This window comes from Nothobranchius furzeri, chromosome 2 (assembly GCF_043380555.1).
Source record: "Nothobranchius furzeri strain GRZ-AD chromosome 2, NfurGRZ-RIMD1, whole genome shotgun sequence".
In the NCBI taxonomy this organism is placed as follows: Eukaryota; Metazoa; Chordata; class Actinopteri; order Cyprinodontiformes; family Nothobranchiidae; genus Nothobranchius; species Nothobranchius furzeri.
Genome location: NC_091742.1, coordinates 14,051,250 through 14,076,986, shown reverse-complemented (window position 1 = coordinate 14,076,986; position 25,737 = coordinate 14,051,250). Strand labels below are relative to the sequence as shown.

Here is a 25,737-nt window from a genome sequence, read left to right as displayed (position 1 = left end):
GGTGGTGAGTTCGATCAGATGGCAGGGGAAGATGCCGCGTAGACCTGACAGACCCAAACGCATAGTGAGGGCCTGCTGGGAACGCCTGGTAGAAGAACCTGTTAAGACGGTCTTCAACTCCCACCTCTGGCAGAGCTTTGACCGCATCCCGAGAGCAGTGAGGGACATAGACTCCGAGTTGGCCTTGTTCCACTCTGCGATTGTTGAGGCGGCTGTTGCTAGCTGTGGTCGTAAGGTGGCTGGTGCCAGTCGTGGTGGCAACCCCCGTACCCGCTGGTGGACACCAGAGGTTCGGGGAGCCGTCAGGCTGAAGAAGGAGGCCTACAGGGCGTGGCTAGTCTGTGGGTCTCCGGAGGCAGCAGACAGGTACCGGATAGCCAAGCGGGGTGCAGCAGTGGCAGTTGCCGAGGCAAAATCTCGGGCATGGGAGGAGTTTGGTGAAGCCATGGAGAAAGACTATCGATCGGCTCCAAAGAAGTTCTGGCAAACTGTCCGGCGCCTCAGGAGAGGAAGGCAGCAACTCGCTCACACTGTTTACAGTGGGGACGGGGAGCTGCTGACGTCAACTGAGGCTATAGTCGGACGGTGGAAGGAATACTTTGAGGAGCTCCTCAATCCAACCTACGCGCATTCCGAGGAGGAACCAGAGCCGGGAGACCTGGGTATGGACTGTCCAATCTCGGGGGCAGAAGTTGCTGAGGTAGTCAAACAACTACACAGCGGCGGAGCCCCGGGGGTGGATGAGATTCGTCCTGGGTATCTCAAGGCTATGGATGTTGTGGGGCTGTCATGGTTGACACGTCTCTCCAACATTGCGTGGTCATCGGTGGCAGTTCCTGTGGCATGGCAGACCGGGGTGGTGGTCTCCATCTTTAAGAAGGGTGACCTGAGGGAGAGTTCCAACTATAGGGGGATCACACTCCTCAGCCTCCCTGGAAAGGTCTACTCCAAGGTACTGGAGAGGAGGGTCTGATCGATAGTTGAATCTCAGATTGAGGAGGAGCAATGTGGTTTTTGTCCTGGCCGTGGAACTATGGACCATCTCTATACCCTTGCAAGGGTGATGGAGGGGGCATGGGAGTTTGCCCAACCAATCCACATGTGTTTTGTGGATTTGGAGAAGGCTTATGACCGTGTCCCCAGGGGCACCCTGTGGGGGACGCTCCAGGAGTATGGGGTGGGTGGCTTTCTGTTAAGGGCCATTCAGTCCCTTTACCAGAGGAGCGTGAGTTTCGTCCGCATAGCCGGTAGTAAGTTGGACCTGTTCTCGGTGAGGGTTGGACTCCGCCAGGGCTGCCCTTTGTCACCGGTTCTGTTCATTACCTTTATGGACAGAATTTCTAGGCGCAGCCGTGGTGTGGAGTGTGTCGAGTTTGGTGGCAGGAGAATCTCGTCTCTGCTTTTTGCGGATGATGTGGTCCTCCTGACTTCATCCAGCTCTGACCTTCAGCTCTTGCTGGGTAGGTTCGCGGAGTGTGAAGCGGCTGGGATGAGGATCAGCACCTCCAAATCTGAGACCATGGTCCTCAACCGGAAAAGGGTGGCTTGCCAACTCCGGGTCGGGGGAGAGGTCCTACCTCAAGTGGAGGAGTTTTAAGTATCCCGGGGTCTTGTTCACGAGTGAGGGTAGGAGGGATCGGGAGATCGACAGGCGGATTGGTTCAGCATCGGCAGTGATGCGGACGCTGAGCTGATCTGTCGTGGTGAAGAGGGAGCTGAGCCAGAAAGCCAGGCTCTCGATTTACCGGTCGATCTACGTCCCAGTCCTCACCTATGGTCACGAGCTTTGGGTAATGACCGAAAGAACGAGATTGCGGATACAAGCGGCCGAAATGAGTTTCCTCCGTAGGGTGGCCGGGCTCAGACTTAGGGGTGAGGAGCTCGGACATTCGGGAGGGACTCGGAGTAGAACCGCTGCTCCTCCGGATCGAAAGGAGCCAGTTGAGGTGGTTTGGGCATCTGGTCAGGATGCCTCCTGGACGCCTCCCCGGGGAGGTGTTTCGGGCATGTCCTGCCGGCAGGAGGCCCCCGTGTCGGGTCGACCCAGGACACGTTGGAGAGGTTACATCTCCAATCTGGTCCGGGAATGCCTTGGGGTCCTGCCGGAGGAACTGGTGGAGAAAGCCGGGGAGAGGACGGTCTGGAGCTCCCTAGTTGGGATGCTGCCCCCGCGAACCTGACCCGGATAAGCGGAGGAAGAAAAAGGAAAGGCGACGATGACTCCGGACTCATGTTCTGCTGATATCTTTTGGCTGAACTAGTCTTTTTCTATCTGTTGTGTTTGGTTTTGTAGGTCTGCTTGTGTTGTGTTTTTTCATTGTTGCTATTATTTTTTCTGTTATGCCTTTGATGTATGGAAGAGTTATCACTGGTTTTTGTTGTTCTTTTCTTCCTGTTGTTGTTTTCCTTTGTTTATTGCCCATGCTGGGCATCCACAGGTTTTTAAAGCATTTTTATGTGTTGGTCCTCTTGTTTACAGTCTCGTTCTACTGTTATTATGTTTGCTCGGTGTGTGTTGGTTTCCTGTATGTGTTCATGTACAGGGTCCCATATTTTTGTCTGCTTACTTTCATGTTCATGAAAGTTATGCTGCCTTCTATTTCTTCCTCATAAGTGTTATGTTGCTTGTGTCGTTGATATTATTCAGGTGTTCTGTCAGTGTCTTTGTTTTTCCTGTTGGTATGATCTCTAGTATGTCATCTGCGTAGCGTAAAGGGTGGCTGATAAGGTGTTAACCATGGCGAAGCCTTCCAGCTTGTATATGGTTCTGCCATATGTTGGTGTACCAATGCTGTCTACTATTGGTCTAAGCGGAGCATTCTGTTTGTGTAATTTTGGAGTTCCTTAAATTCCATTACAAATGATTAGTGCAGGAATCAGGGGCCACTGGCTAAATGCGGGTAAATTGATGAAGTGGCGGGCTTATTGGCACAATGCACACGCCACAGTGGCGGGTCTCAAATATGAAGATAAAGCAGCGTTGTTTATACAACCGACCTGACGGGGGCAGCAACGCGCCCGTGATGCCATTAGTCTGCCATTCTCATCAAAAGAGGAACTGAACAGCCAACTGTCAATAAAAAGCACAAGAAGAAGAAATTTGTTTTTCTGTTTTCATCATGGCGGAGCCTGGAAGTAAAAGTAAGGGTAATGTCTTTGGAAGCGAATAAAAAGTAACATTTTTAGTGACAAAATGTTGAATTTATTGGTTTCCATCAATATGTAAAGAACATCTCAAGCAATGAGGCAAAAATTTTCCAGAAAAAAAATCTCCTACCCCTCCATTAAGTATGTTTTTGTGAGATGAGGCTTACGCTCCACTCGTGTTGGGATTTGAAATAAACATTGACAGGGTTCTAAGCCTTCTTTCAAAACCCTCATTCCAAAATCCAAACCACACCAGCATGGATGACTTATTGCAAAGCAGACTTCCTTTGGAGCTAATCACATTTTAAACAGATTGTACTTTTCAAGTCAAACATTAAATTAGCCTCACCGACAAATGACAGCAAATGATTTAAAGTTTCTGTTTCTGCAGGGTAACGACGAGGTTCCTCTCACTTCAGTCTGGACACACGATGAGGTTGCACGATGAGGTTGCACAAAAGCTTTGGCGCATTAATTCTGCAACGGTCTGCAAAGTCAGTCATGTCATGGACCTCCTGTTGTTGCATCACATCTTTACGCTCCTGCTGCAGACTCATCTCTATCAGATCGACAGGGTCAGAGCTGGGAACCAGCCTCCACCTCCACAGATATAAACGACTCTGTCAAGGACTTCACATTAGTAACGTGTAGACTCTTGTTTGGCAGCATGCGCTTTAGAATACCAGTGACAGCTGAGAGTTGTTATAGGAACTAATGTGCAACATTTAGGCTAAACACACCAAGCACACGTTATGAGATAATTCGGTCATCATTCCAGTTTGGAGGGGCCGTGTTGTTTGTAGTTTGAAGTTTGTGCCACTAGGTGGCAGTAAAATCAAAACAGAAGCGGGACATTAACCTGGAACAGAACTTTTATACATTTTAGCAACATGTTGACTTATTTCTTAACTTGAAGGACATGTTTTCTTGTGCTGTCTGACATAAATACTTAGACAAACCAACGCTTTGAAAAATATGAACATGAAGGTGCATGAGGCCGAATAAAACATGTACATGTGTGTAAACATGTTCACACAATGTTACTCACTTTTTATTTGATGAGTTAATCATAGTTCAATCTCTTTCTTAAATATAATTATTTTATTGCCTGAATCCCAGAGATGTTTGGTAGTAATTGTCTGTGGAACATTTTAATATCTCACCTGTTGTAGAAAGCTCTTTGAATGACCTCAGTTTGGAGAAAGAGCCTCGTTCTAACCCGTGTTGGTAACCCATGACGATGCGATCATGGCTCATGCTAAAACCATGCTGTTATACTTTTTACACAGAACGGTGGAAATCCTCGTACTAGTGGCTGGTTCTGAGGACCATCATCCCCAGGCTGGTTAGCTCTTTCAATCAGATGAGGATGCTTTGTGCTAAACACTGCAGCTTCTCAGGGGCCTGGTGGTAGAACGTCTGCCCTGAGCCTGGAGAGAAGGGTTGAGGCAAGTTTATTTTAATTTGCTGCAGCAGCTATTCTTGTAGAAAAAGCTGATAAACTTCATTATTTGCAGGAACTCGTCTGTCTCATGTCCTCTCGTAAACATCAACTACAAAACACAGTAACACCTAATTGTGCAGAGAAATACTTGGTTATATTCAGAAAAGTTAAACAACCCGAGAGCATTTTCAATCCTCCAGGCGCGTTCCCTTTGGTCAGCTGACCAGGGACCATTAACAGTGCTCAGGTACGTGTTGAAATCTTGTGGGAGCCGTGCTGGGACCAAGGCTCTGGAATGAGCCAACATCAACCAGGAACATCACTTGATCGCTTTAAGTGCTGACTAAAAACTCATCTGTTCTCGCTGGCGTTTGGACACTGAGGTCGGGATTAGGCGGGCGGTCTCGCTCAGATTATTTATCTTATCTGATTGCAGTAACAAGACTGGTCTGGATTGCTCAGTGTACTTGGGAATTTTTTATGGTGTTTTGATGGTTTTATGTATGTCTGTTTTTATTGGTGTACAGCGCTTTGTTTGTCCCTTTGGACATGTGAAAGCTCTTTATAAATAAAGTAGACTGGATTTGATTGGTTTGGATTCTGTGGCAATTTCTCTGTTGAACTACTATTAATTCACTTTATAATTACACCTTTTTAGCTTAGTAAACATGGAACAAATGGAAATATGGAATTGGAAATCTGGCAAAGTGGAATCTGGGATAAAATTAAAAATGTTCCATTGGGTCCTGGTATGTCGTCAGATTTAATGGTACTGTCAGAGTACTCGCCCACCCTTAAAGTGACAGTGTGTATTTTTCCTGTTGATAGGGAACAGTAGATATATAAATCATTGCAATGAAGCAGTATTTTTGTGTTGGAGTAAGACCTTACCAACGGATGCCCATCAGGGTGAAAAAGCCTTGGGAAGTGAAAACTTTAACAAAATAACAAGCACATCAGACTCCCTTTTATCACTGGCAACAGATGATGAGGTAAATGTGTAAAACTACATTTAAAAATGACTACAAATTTGTAACTGTTTGTTACAAATCAGTAAATGCATTTTGTCCTCATGGGCTCCCATAGAAGGAAACATGGCATCTATTATGGCATTGCCCAGAGACTTAGACCCACTCCCATGTACTTTAGACCTGGTTTTATGGTTATATGTTATGAAACCTCCACATTTTTTCAACAACTGGGCTTCATGTCATTCATTTTCAACAATTTTTTGATGGATGTTTCAAGAAATTAATGGTAAAATCTACACATTGTCTCTTTAAATACTGATTTATAATATTTTCATTTTGCAGGGTGAAGCTAAACAGACGTTCAAACTTGAAACACGTGTCCTCAAGAAGCGCTTTCATTTGAACACAAAACAGTTCAAAGAGAAAATGTTTTCAGGTTTCAACTGATCTTTAATATCTGCATCCACCCCTCTGTAGTTGCATCTGTATAACGTTAAATTATATTTTATTTGGTCTCCCTTCAGAGAGTCCCCTTTCTTCTGTCTGCACAGCAGCATTTCTAAACTTCACATCCTTTTTTCCACTTGTTTGCGTGTATTTAAAGCCACATTGTCTGAAGTTCTCTCTTTCTGTGTCTGGGTTCCTTTCATCAAGCAGGGGAAGTAAGTGGAGATGTAAAGTTCCTTAAACTTGGTGCTGCCAAAGCAGTAGACCAGTGGATCCAGTAAGCAGTCCACGTAGGAAAGGACCACGAGTCCGTCGAAGGCCTCGGCTGCTTTATCCAGAACGGATTCGTTTAGCTTCTGGTCGCTGACGACCAGCAGGACCATCCTGGCAATGGCGCAGGGCAGGAAGCAGAGGGAGAAGACCACCATTACAATGGTCACCAGCAAGACCGCTCTCCTGACTTTGGTCCTATTCCCAACTCCTTTCCGCCGGAGCCGGTTGACGATGCACACGGTGCAGTAGACCAGGATGACGAAGGGCACCACGATCTGGCTGAAGAACACTATCTCTCTCAAGATGTCCACCACATCCTAAAATCGGAAAGAAAGGGTCCCGTTATATGTCAGTTTAATCTTCACATCATGGCAGCTGTGGCAACATCATGACTCTAAAATGTATTTGCAGCAACATAATTTTCTTTTCAGGCTGTAATGGTTTTAAATGGAACTCCGGCTATGAGGACATGCATGCCCTAATAAGCCACAAATTTTCTGTTGTACCAAAGTATGTTGTTAGAAACACACAAAATATAGCAGTTTATTTATGAGTTTATAATATTTAGTACATTTTTGGACATATGTAGGACGCCATGTTTTCTGCACGCAATACACTCTGGGGGTGATGACGTATATTGGTTGCACTTGGAGGAATAGCTATTGACGCTAGTGTTTGTTTACACGCTCACCGTATTAATAATGAAGTAAAATGCCGCATTGTGCTGCTTTTGGATGTAATTTGCAGTCAGAGGGCAACAAGGGGAGTGATGTGAGTTTACAGCTTTCCCACTGGCAAGAAGAGGAGAAAGCAGTGGGAAGATGCCTGTGGACGGATACAACTTCTCAAAGATCCGTGGCTGTGTTCCCAACATTGAGGCCTATAGTCGACCACAACTACTTAAAGAGCTCACCAGAGCGGCTGGGTATAAGAGAAGGTGGAAACTAAAGGCTTTAGCAACCATTTTCCCACACAAGGAGCTTAAACGCCCTCGGAGAGACGAGAGACGCTGGACGCTCTCCTGAGCCGACAACCCGCTCCTGCAGCTGCCGCTTGTGTCACGTTCAGCGAACCATCGGACACGACCCTCGTCACGGATGAAGCTGAACATGCCCCTCTCTCATCAGTAAAACAAGCAGTAAGTGTAGCAACTCAGTGTTGTCCCCATATATAATATCTGCAGAAATGATTAAAGTTGTTTAAATGAATATCCTAATCATCTATGAAGCACACGGCAGCTCTGGATGCTAAAATTCTCCTAAATCATTCATAATTGAATAAGTTTGGTCACACAATAGCTTACTGTTAACTTCTGCTGACAAAAAGGTGAGCTCTTTCCCTTTGGAATACCATGGAGACGCTTTTGGTCCTGCTCTCGCTTCATCGCGCCCTTCTTGGACATTTTTTCTTCTAGTTTCTCAAGAAAATCTGTATTTTTTGGACATTTTACTTTTCGGTTTCTGGTGCTGTGAAGCTTGGAGGATTTTTACTGCTATTTTTTCACTTTTTTCACTTTTTGAGCATGTGTTGTGATACGTAACCATGGCAACAAGCTGGTTTACAATCGGCAGCAGCTGATTAACATTTGAAAGGCTGAAATAATACCTCAACTGAAGGCACAAATCCCAAATGAGCTAAAACGCAAGAAACGTGGGTGCAGAGCGGGAGCAAAATAGAGACAGAGAGAGAGGAAATTCAAACCATCTCTTCCATCGATCATAATGGGCCTTGTGAGATCACTGGCCAACAAGATGGAGGAACTCCAAGCCCTTTCAAGGACTCAGCCAGAGTTTCGGCAGTGTAGTGCTATGTGTTTCACTGAGACATGGCTGCAGGACTATATCCCCGATTCCAGCGTCTCTCTGTCAGGATTCCTAACTGTACGAGCAGACAGAGATCTGAAGAGGAGCGGGAAAAGAAAAGGAGGTGGAGTGGCAGTGCTTGTCATCAACAGATGGCGCCATCCAGCTCATGTTTCAGTGAAATGTCATCTCTGCAGCCCATATGTTGAACTCTTGGCAGTAAGTTGTCGCCCATATTATTTGCCAAGAGACCGTTTATATTCCACCGTCAGCCATTGCTGAAAATGCATGTGATGCCATTGGTTCTGTTGTCGCTAAGCTACAAATCCGGCCCCCAATGCATTTGTGGCTATATCTGGTGATTTTAATCATGCCTCGCTCTCTGCTCCACTTCCAATATTTCAACAGTTTGTCAGCTGCTCCACCAAAGTAAACAAGACATTGGATTTGTGTTATGCAAATGTAAAGAATACATACATGTCCAAAACAAGACCTCCTCTGGGACAATCAGATCACAATCTTGTTTGTCTCTGCTCAGAATACAAACCACTTGTTCAGAGGCAACCTGTGACAAGAAGAACTGTGAGAAAATGGTCACAGGATGCTGACGAAACCCTGCAGGGTTGTTTTGAGACCACAGACTGGATGACTCTCTGCCAAGGATATGAAGAGTACATCAATGCCATGACTGGATGTGTCACTGACTATATGAACGTCTGTGTGGACAACATCATACCCACCAGAACAGTGAGATGCTTCGCTAATAATAAACCCTGGATCACCAGTGAACTGAAGAATCTGCTAAATGAGAAAAAAGAGCCTTCAAGGAGGGAGACAGGGAATTATTGAGGAGTATATAGAAGCAACTGAAGATCAAGATCAGAGACAGCAAGGAGGCATACAGTAAGAAGCTGGAGAACAAACTACAAAGGAACAATATCAGAGATGTCTGGTCAGGGATGAAGAAGATCACAGGCTTCAAGCAGAGGAAGGATTGCACAGATAGCAGCCTGGACACAGCCAATGAACTGAACAAGTTCTTCAATAGGGTCAGTTCAGGAACAAACCCAGCATCCTCCTCACCGGTCCCCAGCCAATCAGACATCCTATCCTCCTCTGATCCAACATTTTCCTGTCACACGCCATCTCTTTTGTCCTCTAACGCAGTCATGGACTCTTCTGGTTCTATAAATCTGTCTTCAACCAAGTCAGGAGATGCTGCTGCCCCATTTACCTCCCCCTCCCACCTATCTGTCTCTAGAAGTCAGGTGAAGAGGCAGCTGGAGAGACTGAACAGGAACAACGCTGCAGGTCCAGATGGTGTCAACCCCAGGGTACTGAAGGCCTGTGCAGAGCAGCTCTGTGGGAATCTGCAGCACCTCTTCAACCTCAGCCTGGCCCAGGAGAAGGTTCCAGTCCTGTGGAAGACATCCTGCCTTGTTCCAGTTCCAAAGAAAACTTGCCCATCAGTCAATGACGACTACAGACCGGTTGCCATGACATCCCACATCATGAAGGTCCTGGAGAGACTGAATAAGCGACATATCAGGATCCGCTGCAGTTTGCTTATTGCCATGGAGTTGGAGTTGAAGATGCCAACATCCAGCTGCTTCAACCAATCCACTGTCATCTGGACAAAGCAGGCAGCACTGTGAGGGTCATGTTCTTTGATTTCTCCAGTGCATTTAACACAATCCAGCCTGATGTGCTTTGCCAGGTGGGGGCCTCAACTATCGCCTGGATTAAAGACTACCTGACAAACAGACCACAGTTTGTGAGGCTGAAGAAATGCACATCAAACCAGGCGATCAGTAACATTGGAGCACCACAGGGGACTGTACTCTCACCATGCCTTTTCACCCTGTACACCTCAGACTTCCAGTACAAATCAGAGACCTGTCATCTACAGAAATATTCAGATGACTCTGCAGTTGTCGGGTGTATCAGAGATGGACAGGAAGCTGAGTACAGAGAGCTGGTGGAGTGCTTTGTGGCATGGTGTGGAAACAATCACCTGACCTTGAACGTGAACAAAACAAAGGAGATGATTTTAGACTTCAGAAGAAACAGGGAGGAGTCAAACACTGTTTCCATCATGGGAGAAGAAGTGGAGGTGGTTGAGGAATACAAATACCTTGAAGTTCACCTGAACAACAGACAGAACTGGAGAAAGAACAGTGAAGCTGTTTACAAGAAGGGACACAGCAGACTGCACTTCTTGAGGACGCTTAGGTCCTTCAGTGTCTGTAGCAAGATGCTACGGATCTTCTACAAGTCTGTTGTTGAGAGTGTAATCTCTTCAGCCATTGTCTGTTGGGGTAGCAGCATCAGAAGCAGGGACCTGAAAAGGCTCAACAGCCTAATAAATAAGGCTGGTTCTGTTCTGGGGACGACTGTGGAACCACTGGAGGAGATAATGCAAAGAAGGATTCTCCAGAGAATCAAGAAAATGATGGACAACCCTGAGCATTCTCTTCACAAGACTGTCCGACAACGGAAGAGTGTTTTCAGTCAGAGGCTTCTTCAGTTTCGCTGCAACACTGACCGCTACTGGAGATCCTTCCTGCCAACAGCCATTGTATATACAACAACTCTTTGACGACTTGATTATTATTATTATCCTGAGCTACTACAGCAATCAGTTTCCCTCTGGGATTAATAAAGTATTTTTGAATTGAATTGATTTGAATTCTTGCTCTTCATGTTGATGTTCGTTTTGTGAAACATGGTCAGTGATGTCCTCATTAATGTTTCACTCTGGTTCAAACTGAAAAGGCTGAACAGATGACATGTTTGTGTCGCTGAACAGTCACTACAGGGTCCCAAAGCCGGCCGGTGCAACCGAGGTACAACCATTTGACGTCACTACCCAGAGTGCATTGCAACGCTAACAACAATGGCGACCTACGAGTTAAACTATTTTTTTTTTACAAATTTTATAAAAATGAAGACATCAAGAAGGATTTTTACACCACTTTAATATAACTGATACTAACATTTATCTTTTAAGAGCCACAATGTTTTGTAACCTGTTAAAGACTCTTACTGGTCCCACTGTGACTAGCTGTTGGCTCAAACCTTACTTTTAACAGCTTCTGGTTTGGTACATTCCCTTTTTGAAAGAAGTTAACTGTTGCTTCATTCTGCCCACTAAATAAATATAATTTGTTTACCGTATGTATTTGTTACACATTGTTTTCATACAGAGGCTCAGTTTCAGCCCATCGGTGCTTTGGCTGTCTGTGTTTGTGTTGAAGCAACAAAAGCCTTTAAAACAGTCAGACTCGTCTGTTCCTCGTCTAAAATCAGTTTTTTTTTAAAGAAATAAATCTGTTTCCACATTCTGACATTAGCTCAGCCTCTGTTCTACTTCTCAGGATAGCATAGCTGAGAATGACTCCACTTCAGATGCCAGCATTGTCATCAGAACAGTTTTGGAATATTGTTCATGAAAAGAAAAGTGGATGTGATTCAAATAGATTTAGGGGTGATTGACTTGCCTCGAGTGTGACTCGGTGTTGCTGAAGGATTAGTTGCACCAGAGCATGAAATGAAACATCTCAGATTGAATTACCTCTACCAGAGTTCCCTCACTGAAGCTGCTGCAGCAGTCAAAGTCCTTGAGCATGGTCGGGGTGGTGAGCGGAAGCAGCAGCAGCCAGATGAAGATGGAGATGTAAGGAGACTTCTTGAGCATCTTCAGGAGGTTCTTTTGTCCGGCTTTGACCACGTTGTAGTACCGATCGATGGAGATGACGGTGAGGAAGGCGATGCTGGCGGCGCGGTTTAGAAACAGCACGAAGAGCACGGCTTTACAAGCAGCCTCGTTCCTGCTCCGCCGCTCTCCGTTGATGAAGGTAGAAGCCTTGAAGGGCAAACAGAAGAGCAGCAGGATGTCCGCCAGCAACAGGTTGAAGAGGAAAACATTGCTGGGGTTGGTTTTCCAGAACTTCAACTTGAATATGAAGAGATGCAGGACCGATGCGTTCAGAGGCAAAGCCAAGATAAAAATCACAATCATTGCCGATGCATAGAACGTATAGAGTACTCCGATTGTGGCTTCACAGGCCTCAACTGTCTGATTTGCTGTTTCGTTCACCATTTTTTCAGTTTTTAATCTAAGACACCTCAGAACAAGTCCAGGATGTGCCCAAACTTCTGTTGGATGAGTTTTTTTCCTTTTGTTTGTCCCTCTGTGAGATCGCCTATGTTTTCAGATCCTTTGAGGTTTTCTGTCCTGTTCTATCAGAGTCAGCAGCGGTCCTGGAAGTTCTCCTGTCAGTGTTCAGGTCGAGTAAAAGACGTCTCCTCCAGTCCCAGCTCAGCCTCAGATCAAGAGCTCCTCCTTTATGTCTGAGGAGGTGAGTCACCAGCTGCTCTTTCCCCATCGCTCCAGTGTGGTTCAGAAGCAGCAAACCTGTTGGAGAGGTCTGAAATGACATACTCTTAAACTGATTGTGTGTAAAGCTACTGTACAGGACGTTCAAACCTGGTTGGATCAGAGTTGAGCTCTAAGAGCAGGAGTCTGAAACAAGTCAGGACAAGAAGGCAGAAATGAGTGAGGCCAACTGTACGAGCGTGTGAGAGAATTCCTCCTACAGCCAAGCGGATCTGTGTTCCCTGCTGCAAACGGAGGAAACGGCTACGTCTGTCTGAGAATATCTGCATGTAAATCTCTGCTTTAGAGATTTCAAACCCAAATGTGTCCCCTGTAGATGTGAGATATTTAAAGCAAGTCCACAGAGCACGCTGATGTGGATCCCTGGGAGTTAATTCAATTCAATTTTATTTATATGGCGCCAAATCACAACAAGAGTCGTCTCAAGGCACTTCACATAATAAACATTCCAATTCAGGTCAGTTCATTAAGCCAATCAGAAATAATGTTTCCTATTTAAGGAACCCAGCAATGGTGTCAGTGACTTTACAGCAATCCTCATACTAAGCAAGCATAAAGCGACAGTGGAGAGGAAAACTCCCTTTTAACAGGAAGAAACCTCCAGAGAATCCTGGCTCAGTATAAGCAGCCATCCTCCATGACTCACTGGGGATCGAGAAGACTGAGCAGGCACACACACCCGCACGCACGCACGCACGCACACACACACACAGACAAAGACAAAGTAATGTGTCTATAGTTATATTGTGATTTCTTAGTAAATATTCTATTGGGTGAGAGATAAACTTTACTGTATTTATCCTAGTGGATCTATAATTAAACAGATAAACTAGTAGTAGCACATCTAACGTCAAGGAAAGCAAAAAGTTATTATCAGTTACTGGGAGAATACTCTGGATTCTTCTATGGAAACGTAAACGAAGTTGTGGGGAACGCTGCATCCTGAGGGAGGAACTTTTCCTTTACAGGGGGTGGGGGGTAGTTATATGCTCCGAACGCCTTTGCTACTCCAACAGCGAGTCCAGACAGGAACGGGTTTCAGACGGGAACACTTTCCAGCCCGGCTTCATGACCCTAAAATTTAAGTTTAAATGTATCAAAAGCTCAGAAAGACTTTTCCTGTTTCTCGACCGGGAAAGGGTGGCTTGCCAACTACGGGTCGGGAGAGAGGTCCTACCTCAAGTGGAGGAGTTTAAGTATCTCGGTGTCTTGTTCACGAGTGAGGGTAGGAGGGATCGGGGAGATCAACAGGCGGATTGGTTCGGCGTCTGCAGTGATGCGGACGCTGAGCCGATCTGTCGTTGTGAAGAAGGAGAGCCAGGCTCTCGATTTACCGGTCGATCTACGTCCCAATCCTCACCTATGGTCATGAGCTTAGGGTAATGACCGAAAGAACGAGATTACAGATACAAGCGGCCAAAATGAGTTTCCTCCGTAGGGTGGCCGGGCTCAGCCTAAGAGATAGGGTGAGGAGCTCAGACATTCAGGAGGGACTCGGAGTAGAACTGCTGCTCCTCCGGATCGAAAGGAGCCAGTTGAGTTGATTTGGGCATCTGGTCAGGATGCCTCCTGGACGCCTCCCTGGGGAGGTGTTTCAGGCACGTCTTGCCGGCAGGAGGCCCCCGGGTCGACCCAGGACACGTTGGAGAGGTTACATCTCTAATCTGGTCCGGGAACGCCTTGGGGTCCTGCCGGAGGAACTGGTGGAGGTGGCCGGGGAGAGGACGGTCTGGAGCTCCCTAGTTGGGATGCTGCCCCCGCAACCCGGACCCGGATAAGCGGAGGAAGACGACGACAACGACAATTTTAATACTCGTCTATAGTTCACCCTCAAAAGGCTCCATCTAAAAGTTTATTTGGAACAACCAATAAACGGTGAACTCACAACCCACTCGGGTGACCCGTCCAGGACGGGATGGTTAAGCATGGTGGATGGTTTACCCCTTGGGGTTCACGTGGCAGAGGTGAGGTGGTGCTCACTTAAAAAGAAGAAAAAAAAAAAGAAAAAACACCTGGAGTCCATTTGACCCAGTGCAAGAGAGTAAAAAAAATAAGAGATGGAAACTAGTCTTCTTATCCCGTAAACTTCTCAGTGGCCTGGTGGTCTAGTGTCCACTCTGGGACTGGAAGATCAAGGTTCAAATTCTGGTTGGGTCATACCAAAGACTTTAACAATGGGACCCAACGCCTCCCTGCTTGACACTCAGCTTTGAGGGGTTGGACTGGGGGGTTAAACCACCAAAAAGTTCCCGAGCGCAGCCACCGCTGCAGCTCACCACCTCCCACGAGGATGGCTCTTCAACTTTAAAATCACTGGAACTGATTCGTTTTTGTGGAATTTGATATTAAAACATGTTTTTTTCTTGTAAGAGAAACAAACATTTTCACCATCTGCACCTCTTCTACATTATTTAAAACCAGTCCTTAACTTATCCAGCATGCTCAGATGCTTTACTGTACTCTGGCTTAAGCTTAGCTTGAACCCAGGCATGTTTTTGGGTGAAGTAAAACTTCAGACATGCAAGTTCCCAAAAGAAACTAAAAATCTTAACTCACCTTGGTTAAATCTGGTATTTTTGTACATCTTTGAGTCTCATATTAGTTGAGTTACTGTAAAAACAATGATTATTTAAATATTTTTGGTCATTTTGTGATTTATCGCAGCGTTTTGTTAGATCTTTACTGCCAGTCAGGCGAGCGCAGAAGCAGTTCAGAAAGTTTTGATTCACAAAACAGAAGGGGAGGGAGAAGTCCCCGTAACTCTTCATATCCCTAAGACCAGCACCAGTGTGTGATTGCTGAACCAAACTATTGGATCATCTAATAGTTTATTTATTGCAGAACCAGAGGACAGCACAAGTATGCAGCCTGCTGAGGAGATAAATAATCAAACTTCTGTTCCCAGGCTGTTAGCTCACCAACACTTACTGGTTCTGGCTGTGGGATCGCTCACGTCTGGACCCCAAACACTTTGAAGCTTTGACTTTCAAAGTCAAATTTATGATTTTAAAGTAAAATAATGACTTGAAGTCATATTTATCAATTTATAAGTCATAAAAAATCAGTTATGAGTTTCAAAAGCATTATGTTGACATTAAAACTTGTATTTATCACGTTGACAGCCATAAAAAAAATCTATTTTACACAAATGAGTTTTAATGTCATAATTATTAGAAAAGAAATCTAATATTAAAATTATGACTACAACTCATTTATAATTTAGAACTTGAAATTTTTGATTTTGAAGCTATAATTAACTTTAAAGTCAGAAATATTATATTAAAACGTATAATTATCACCTTAAAAGTTACGTGACAGTCAAGTTATAACAATCCTATTATTCTGACTTTGGATCCCATAAATGGGATTTTTAAATGATATTGAATAAGTCATAATTATGATGTAGAATTTCATAATTATGACTTTCAAACTCAGAAATCTTTTTTGGACCTGTTATGAATCAAAAGGGTAAATTTTCACCATCGAACTGACACAGCATAACCTTTCATACACGCCAGAGCTGCAAAGTCAAGGTTGCACCATCTGGAGGATCCAGACGCACAGATCAACCCTTTGCTCACTTATTGTCCTTCAACGCAGACATAAATAAACTGTCAAGGTCTCCCGCAAAAGCCCTTCTCTCTCTGCTAAAAGACAGACTGCTGGATTCCTCACACTGAACAAAAAGTGAATCCACACGAGTCCTACAAGACTTTACAACTCTTAAGTTAAATAATCATATGTGATGAATGAACAAGATGTTTAAATGAAATGTTTGAATAATCTGTGCTTAAATCAATGAAGTTGAAATGAATGTTGCTCTTACAATGATCCATTGCAGATCTTATGATCAGTATGTGTTTGACTAACAAGTTAATCATTATCTACACTCATACACATCTTCATAAGATACAAATTAAGGTTAAGATTCACCTCACATAAGTGTTTCAAGACATTCTCATTCACAGTGATAAAAACATCTTTGTATCTGAGGAGGGCGTGGCTTTCTGAGGGATGTTGGTAAATACTCAGAAATGTGTCAAATTCTGATTGGCCAAACTTGGCCAGAAATCAGAACAAAGTAGTTTGATAAAACAAGAATTACTTCCCGAGTAATTCAGTTTCTAGCGGAGTTCCGAACCGGCCAGTTCGGGACAGGCATCCTTGAGACATCTCTTTTGACATACAGTCAAAAACCTGTTTGCAAGCTGACACAGCCAGACGGCTCCCTAAGAGCCACATCCACTTTGGACACGAACAAGCATTCCAGCTACTGTTGTGACCTGGAGACATCTCAAGACTGGACGGGTCGTATCGGAGCTAATCTACCGGCTCCAGGTGCCGTGAGGTCCATCAGACTTCTGACAGTCTGGATCTGCAGGGGGTCTCCCCCAGGGTTCGTAGACACAACAGACTGCGTCTGATGCTGTTTTATTAATAATCAACTCTGTAGTTTATAGCAGACAACAAATTCTTTTACACTCAGATTTCATAATTTCAAATACAAAGATTCTGATAAGCATCTAGCTTACATCACGCCACCTACACATCACATTCCACCATCGCATATCCACTCCATCACATCTCATTATTCGTGTCTTGTCATTATAATCCTTAGTTTAGAAAAGAATAAAATTCTTTTTTTGACTGTATACCTGACTCTGTCTGAATTAATATGAAGTGTGTTTATGGTCCATGGACAGGTAAAAGAAACTATAATCTTCTGATTAAACTTCAAAGATCAATCAGGTTGATGTTTCATTTTTATATGGAATCATCACATTTTATTGGTCATAATTAATTTGCAGTCATCACGCTATAAAGTGTGACCGCTACAGACCTCCATAAAATAATTTATATCAAACCAAAACCGTGTTTTAAAAAGTTTTTGTCAGTCATCCAGTGAGATAAAAGTCATGAGAATAAATAAATGTGATGCCTTCAGTAGACAGAATAATCTCTGCATCATATTTCCAAGAACTTAGAGTGGCGCTCCACCCAAACCAGCGCTTCCCAGCGGGTTTACACAAATCAGGAAGTTTTTGTTAGCTTTCTGACAGAACAACCTCATTCTCAACCTTCAACATGGAAACTCGATCCACAGCCTGTGAGGAAACAAAAACAGCCACAACACCAGGGAGAAAGCCAGGCCCAAAAAGGGTCAAAGGTCAGAATCAAGTGGGAAAACAACAGCATTCGGTCATAGAGAGCCAAACAACACAAGTCAGGCCTCGACACCTCTGCAGCGTTCCCAGGCATTCCGCTGTTGGGATCGCTGTTAGCTGCAGCAGCCAGTTTCCAAAGCTCCCAAACCTTCCTCTCCATCTCTGCCTCCAGAATTCCCATGTAAACCTGTCAGAGAGGATCGATGTCAGAGATGTTCTCAGTCCAACTTCAAAAGGAAGGATGATCCCAGATCTGGATGAATGATTCAGTAATGATGGCATTCAGAATATTCAGCAGGATCTCAGGGAGCTGGTATCTAAATTCAATATTTCTGTTAAAACACTCCGAGACAGAGCTGGAATGTTTTCATTTTTCTGAGTCAAGATTCTCTGAAACATTTGACGGCTGGACGCTGTCGTGCTCTGTGTTTTCTGTTGTTTTAGACTGATGTTGGTGTTTTATTCCCAGAGACTTTCGGAGTTTTGTTGATCCGACTTCTATCTTTGTATCGTTCTGGCGTTGGATTTAGTTCGGTTCGTCTCAGTCTTACCCTACATCCTTTTATTTCAGGTGTACAAAGTGAAGATAGCCAGGTCTGAATGGAGGTTGTTACCATGGTAACTTGAGTTGAACTGCTCCGGAAAAACCTCCATAGCTTCAGTTTAAATGACCTCTAAAACAGCATCTCTGATGATGGGGAAGGTGTTGGGGCCCCAGCTTTACCAGACTTTCTGAAGCTGCTATGGAGAGAAAATTGCAGCGTTCTGGACCGGACCAGAAACCAGAGAAGCAGTAATGATCGATATCACGCTGGGAACGATGGACTGAAAAACATTTTTAAACCAGAAGAGGGTAAGATGTCGAGGAGTATGCAGAAGTCTTGGACTTAGCTAGAGTATGTGACATGTCTGAGTAGAGAATGATGTCTGCTTTATACAAATCTGCGAAGCAGCAGCATCTGATGCATTTACATATTCACTAAATCTCCTGAGTTTGGATTTATTTGATGCATGTACACATGTTTCTCTGTAAGTCCAGAGCCATGAGGCCTAACTCTGCAGGGTGGCTTGCCACTCCCAGCTTCATGCAGCCTCTGCCCCTGAGCCACGTTATTGCACACATCAAAAACCACAATGTTTTCTTCACATTTTGACTGGAACAGACTGGAACAAGTTCCTGCCTGGTTTTCATTCATTACACTGCTTGTCAAAGTAGAGATGAGCAGCTCGGATTGAAACTTGTATAACAAAGCGAGTCTGCAGCTGACCGAAGGTTTAATGGGATATTTATTCCTAGAATAGACCAGTTTATTGCTTTTGTAGGCGTTAGCAGGGCACTAACAGCTGATCTGTTTGTCATTCAACACTAGTAATATCTGTTAAGTTCAGCTGATGAAGGGTGACATTTTGCTCTCGGATAAAAAGCCAGTTTCCAGTAAAGTTTGTCTTCCAGTAAAGCCCACCTGTTTTGTACAGATCGTTGCTTTGATAGGAAGTGACACATCGTGATGCAATCGCAGAGCCAAAGCTGACACTGCCTGAAACAAAGGCTGATGAGGCCATGAACTAAAACACAAGCCTTAGACAAACTGCTGCTGTGTGAAAAATAAAAGTCATGTTGAAAATCTTCTTGAACCGGGAGAAGCAGGAGGCTCTGATGCTCACACGTGTACATTTCTATGTTTTTATAGCATTTTATGTTGGAGCTAAGTTCAAAAAGACCCTTCTCACTTCATTCACGAAGTTCCAGTGGAAGTCTTTGGAAATGAACTCTGTGCTCTGAGGGGATTCGAGAGAAAACCACGAGGCCTACAGCAATAAGAGATACGGCAGATGAAAGGTGTCGACCAGTGTGTAAAAGTAGGGAAAAGTTAGATGGGTTCCCTTTAGCAGAAGATCTGGACATTTTAGCCTAAATCGTGAAAAATAAAACAAACGTTGAACTAAAAACCACAAAGATGTCAAAATGCTGCTTCACATATCTAAAGTTCAACTTCCTGTGACCCATTTATTCTCTAAACGACACCTGAGCTGTGGCCATGTGGAGGGGCAGGGCTTTCCTACCTGCTTTCACCAAAATCCCAGTGAAATGTCTCTCGGCTGTTTTCCAGATGGAGTCAACCGTGTTGGACGTATCACAGGTTTGGTGTGTCATTTCCTTTCGGTCATGCAGAGTTTCACATGTGAAGATTGTGGCTTAAAAATGTTTCCTAACAGTAAATCACCAAACTGGTTACGTGGGAAGTGGTGTCCCAACAATTCTTTCATTATGACCAAAGCTTTGCTGGAAATCTTTTTCCAAGCAGGTATTTTCCATGATGGTGTACTCGTGTGAACATTTACAGACGAGTGGTGGTGTGTTAAGGCTTCTTCAAATCAGCCCACAACTGATCCTCGTTGTGAATCCTGACCAGTCCCCTGACCTGATGGGATAGTTCCCCTGCCAGGTGTGGTCTAACATGTCTCTGTCTCTGTTAACCTCAGAAGTCTTATAGGATAGTTTAATCTCAAATGTATCTGACTGACATGGACTAAAATTTGAATATTTCCTTTCAGGCCTGCAGGCATGTCTCGTGATGCTTTTATGGTTTTACTGGAAATGTTTGGACAAGTTCTTGCCTGTCTTCCGTTCATTGCACTGCTGGTAAAAATGGAGCAGCTCTATTGAAAGAGGACACTAAATTAACTTGAATCTAGGAAAGTTTTACAAGAATAAAAGACCGTTCCTACTTAAATGGTGTATTTGTATAGCACCTTCTTAGGGTTCTACAACCCCCCAAGGCGCTTCACAACACAATCAGTCATTCACCCATTTACACACACCCTGGTGGTGATGAGCTACGATGTAGCCACAGCTGCCCTGGGGCGCACTGACAGAGGCGAGACTGCCGAGCACTGGCGCCACCGTTCCCTCCGACCACCACCAGCAGGCAGCAGGTTAAGTGTCTTGCCCAAGGACACAACAGCAGAATTTTCTGGTCAGATTCATGATAGAACCTGCAACCTTCCCCCAGACAACCCGCTCTACCTCCTGAGCTGCTGCTGTCCCAATTAAGCAGTAACAAAAATGCTACGGACATGTGAAGAGATCTAAGATTGACAGAAATGTTAAAGCTGCTTCTTGTGGCTCATTAAGGTAACCATGGTAACCAGAAATGACTCGTTAAGGTCACCATGGTAACCCGAGTGGCTATACTTAACGAGGCAGACACGATACACAGATATAAATTTGAATGGCAAAAAAAGAAAAAAGAATTACATTTGAAAAAGGCTTCAATAATTTGTTATGATAGTTGTTAACATTTGAGATAAATAAAATAAATTATGTTTGGTAAAGAAAACAAAATAGAAACGTAGTCAGATTTCTGTATGTGTATTATAATCAGAAACCGTCATAGAAAAGTGTTTCCAGTGATCCTTACCTATAAAGCACAGAGGTGATTTTATTTGCTCCTTATCTTTAAATTGTTGTATTTTTTGTTCGTGGTGACTTAATGAAACTGGATTAACTGCAAAAGTTCATCCGTTGTAGATGTGCCTCCAATGCAGATTTTCTCCATTCACAAACATCTAGTAGTGTTTTTATTTTGCTAATGCAAACTTTCCTTCTGCCCTTCAGCCTGCAATTACTCTCATCTTCCACCTGAACCTGAACCTGATCACTAAGGGACTTCCTACACGTTCCTTCATTAACAAAACCAGTACTGTCTGAGCAGAACCAGCAGAAACTGTCCAGAGGCTGAAATGAGCTGGACCTCCACGAGCAGGACGGATTAGTTTCAACAGCCTGTTAGCAAACCGCCGCTGTCTGAGCTCGGAGATCACTCGAGCGACAAATGTTCTGCCTTTTGTTTTCTGCTCTAATGGGATTAGCTGGTGGAAGCAAAGGCTAGCTGTCCTCCGCTGGCTCCAAATGTATTCTTTGACACAAACACCGATAAAGCTGCAAATTACATCCAAGAACAACTTCAGAGCTTCAACGTGAACTAATACTGGATATTTATCTCTGAAACAGGAAATGCATTAGCAACCCGCATTTCCTCTGATGGATTCTTGTCTTAATATTTAATTTAGCTTTTTATTTGGCAGAAAATGTCTTTGTGTGTGCAAAGAGGTCTTTAAGCACCCCGGTAATTATTGATGAAGACAAACAAAAGATGGTGTCGACGAACCGCTGAACTCATAAATGATTTATGACGTGTAATTTAATACCTCCCCTCGCTCGGTTCCACACTGCTCAGACTGGATCTAACAAATAAACTCATCTACAGAAAAATCAGTTCAAATGTTGAGTTTAGAGTAAAAAACTGCACCTAATATTTTTACAAATTGGTGTTTTTGCAGCTTTTATGGCTTCTGAAGAGTTCTTGTTCCATTTTTTGCCTCCGTCAGTGCGCCCCAGGGCAGCTGTGGCTACATTGTAGCTCATCACCACCAGGGTGTGTGTGTGTGTGTGTGTGTGAATGATTGTGTTCTAAAGTGCCTTGGGGGGTTCTAGATCCATAGAAGATGTTCTATCAAAAACAGGCCTTTTTTAAACTTTCAACAAAGTTTTAGACAAAAATGAATGAAGTTTCATTTAAAAAGACCCGTTCTTGTGCAGGACTACATATATATGTCGATGGGACTACAATGTAGTACCAGTTCTTCTCATATTTGAAATGTTTTTAGTAGGTTAGAGATACAGTTAGATCTGTTAGATCTAGATTTTTTCATAAAGCAAACAAAACCAAGAATATATAAATAAATCTACGTGGACGGGTGGATTGTCGGTCAGTCCTTAGATCTATGTTGGTTTGAAACTCCGACTGAGAAGCGGAGGATCCTTGGGTCCCCACAGCAGTGAATCAAACTGCTCTTCTCCATACATCTCATCCTGTTTTGTCCACCTTGTCTCGTCTGATGGACCTGAAGCCAGCTGACTCGTCAGCTTCTGAAGCTCCCGCGCGATGATCGGGATGTCCAGCTTGTGCTGCGAGGCCTTCAGAGTGGCTGTGTTGAATGGGAACGTCCGTATGAAGCCTCCAACTCTGATTGGAGGAACATCTAGACCATTCTGGGCTTTAGGTCTTCTGACACGAGGCTGTACACGCTGCTGACTCCCACTGGGAAATAAGACAAATGTCTGAATGTTTTAAATTCCCATTTTAGATTGTGTAAATAAATGATTAAAGGGTGAAATTACACTTGAGATTCATACACATGTCTTCGATGGGTGTAAACGATACCTGTGAATGTTTGGGAGCCATGTGGAATCACCTGATCCTTTGAACTTTGACCCGTCTGCCTCACCAGAGAGCACTGTCTCAGCTTCTGTTTCAGTGTCGTCTTGGTTTCTGACCTCAGTAACTCGTAGGCTTTTTCTCATCTGGCAGGAGTCGACATCAGAACCCATCTGTCTGTTCACAGCAGACACATCAGTGTCCGAAGGTGGGCCGAGGATCCGGTTTACAGTCGGATCGGTGCAGGTTTCTTTAGCTGAGGTGTTAATTGTTTTGTACCTGGCAGCAAAAGGGAGGATCAGGCTTGGGTGATCAAATCCAAGAGCACGATGCCTGGACTGAGTCTGAGAGGCGTTCTTGTGCTTCTTCTTCCTCTGAACCACGAGCCCCTTCCACGTGGAGAGGGTAGGTAAAGAAACGTGTAAAGAGCGGCCGAAACATGGCTGCCTCCGTCTGTGGTTTTGGTTCTGGTAGGCTCTGTCCCTTAAGCTGTCAGTCCAGGTGTAGTTCATCACGTCAATCAGATCGTGGATCAGCCCCTTCTTCACAGAGATGTCCGCCTGGCAGTCCAATCTCAGGGCAGGACTGTAGTTGACCTCCAGGAGCCAGGGTTTGAACTCACTGTCAATGAGGACGTCAAAGCCAAAGAGCTCCACACAGTTGGGACAGGACGGCACGGACGGAGCGACGGTCAGGAGGGTCAGCGTGACCATGCTGTTGATCCTCTGCCACAGTAGAAGCTCGTTGATGTGCTGGCTCTGAAGGAAATGTCTGAACTTGCTCATGGTCCACTTGCAGCCTTGACCCACCCTCCCCTTCTCAGATTTGTAGAACGGACCAGACTTGTTGATGCTGGTGTTGGTGAGGTGGGCGTACAGGTTGCTCAGAGACCTGAGGCTGTACTTCTCAGTGGCGAAACGCACCAGACCCTCCTGATGGATGTAAACGGTGAGTGGATGAAAGCTTTTCACACACACGTAGATCCTCAAGTCGAACTTGTAGCCCGAGATCATCCACGGGCTGCTGATATACCGCTGGACGATGACCGAGCAGTCGTAGACCAAGTCCTTAATGTCCTCAAAGATGAAGATGCCCCGACCTCTAGACTGGTCCACTGGCTTACAGATCCAGTACACCGGTCGTCCTCGGGCCAGCTTGTTGTGTTCAGACAAGAAATGGGTGGAGTCTTTGGGAAGGAGGAAGGTGGTGGGACTGAAGTCATAAAGAGAGGAACCAAACGTTGCCCTCATTCTCCTTAAGTTACGAACCAACGAGTCCTGTCAGGGAACAGCAAGAACTTCAGTTCATCTACCTTTTGTGATTCATTCGTACCTGATTCTAACTGATGGAGGTCAAAGGTGACAACATTTTGTCTCCAGAGGTCTGAGACCTCAACAAGTCTACAAAGTTGGTTAGATTTTTTTCTCCTCAGTATTTAAGTTTGTGATTTAATGAGACTCTTTATTGTACCCGTCTCGATCAGATAGGAATGAATTTCTCACCTTCCTTGTGATGCCAGCAGTTTTGGGATGGTGGTTGAGGCGTTGCCATGGCAGCAGGTTGTGATATTTTGAGCTGGGAAATGTAGACCGTCTCCAGTAAAGGTTCCAGTCTTCTTCTCCGTGTCTCCGCCCATCGTATTCCCTCCATCCTCGCTCTAGAAGAACTTCCCTCAGCAGCTCCGGACCTCGATCATGAAGTCGGAACACCAGGGAGGTGGCCATGGAGCTGGGGAGCGAGGTTAGCGTGTCAGCCGGTGGAAAGGGTTATTTTTTTAATTCAGAGGCTCAGAAAGATTATGGAAAGCAAATAAAGTTCAATTTAAGGTAATTTATAATGTATTCAACTTTGATTAGATCAAATTCATTTGAAACCACTTCTGATCTTAAATCAGGATTAGCACCTTCTTCCAGTTGTAGGTATGACTACTGCCCCCTGGTGGAGGAACTGGTGGTTTAGTTGTATAGTTAGAATACAATGAAGCCGATTACTGTACACACTTTTCCCTCCTGAATTGTTTCATATCCATTAGAATAGTTCATATTAAGATTTTAAATTTTAGGGTTTCAAAGGTATAATTTATAATTAACCTACCAACATTAACTGTTGTGAAAAACTCATTTAAAATTAAAATTTGTGAACCATGTATTCAGTTAAAATGTGGTTTAACTGATGTTATGTAATTTGGTTTTACCAGATTTACAGATTAAAAAACCCAATTCAAACTTCAGATTTAAAGAAAATCTGAACTAAAACAGCTCCGCTGAGCCACATTTACAGAACTTCAAAACTTTCTCAGCTTGGCACTTCCAAGTTTCACATCTGAGGAACCCAAAGACACTAGATCCGTCTGCAGCTTCAGAACAATCCAAACATCTCAAATAATTCATTAGCCGACAGCGCTCCCAGAAAGTTTCACGACAGCCGAGCTTGTCTGTAGGCGTTTTAGAGGCTCTTCACTTTTTAAAAGTCTTACCTGGATCTGGACCCTCCTTCAGCTCAGCATCCCTACAGGAAACTAAGCCCTGACACAAAACCAGGCATCGGTTGTCTGACGTCCTGATCTGGGTGGAGACTCAATGTTTTTTCTAGCTTATGTATTAAGAGCTTGAGGTTTTCTCAGATGTTGGTTAAGATACTCTGGATCATATTAGAAAAGTCCAGAAATTAGGAACCAGCATGGCTCAACATGTCCTCTCCTAAACACTGGGTTGAGATTAAGTGCATTGGTCTTCATTCTGAGAGACCCTTTCCTCCCCCTTTCCTCCCCCTCACCATTGTCCAACTTTGACACCTTTGTCTTCCAATTTAGCTTAAATACATTCATAGAGTTTTTTGACAAGTTTAAAGCAAATAATTTGACAAGA

At 44.3% G+C, this 25,737-nt stretch overlaps 2 protein-coding genes across 2 annotated transcripts; both read right to left on the bottom strand.

Annotated features, from left to right (window-relative positions):
• Nucleotides 1-4,690: 4,690 nt before the first annotated feature.
• Nucleotides 4,691-13,178, bottom strand: gpr31 (G protein-coupled receptor 31). Its single transcript, XM_015947744.3, has 2 exons — nucleotides 11,659-13,178; nucleotides 4,691-6,599 (listed from the first exon to the last, which is right to left on the bottom strand). The coding sequence occupies exons 1-2, from the start codon at nucleotides 12,184-12,186 to the stop codon at nucleotides 6,129-6,131; spliced, it is 999 nt and encodes a 332-aa protein (XP_015803230.1). The 5' UTR covers nucleotides 12,187-13,178; the 3' UTR covers nucleotides 4,691-6,128.
• Nucleotides 13,179-22,412: 9,234 nt separating this feature from the next.
• ttll2 (tubulin tyrosine ligase-like family, member 2) lies at nucleotides 22,413-24,594 on the bottom strand. Its single transcript, XM_054748637.2, has 3 exons — nucleotides 24,373-24,594; nucleotides 22,877-24,147; nucleotides 22,413-22,753 (listed from the first exon to the last, which is right to left on the bottom strand). Exons 1-3 carry the CDS (start codon nucleotides 24,592-24,594, stop codon nucleotides 22,435-22,437), a joined length of 1,812 nt encoding a protein of 603 aa, XP_054604612.2. The 3' UTR covers nucleotides 22,413-22,434.
• Nucleotides 24,595-25,737: the final 1,143 nt, after the last annotated feature.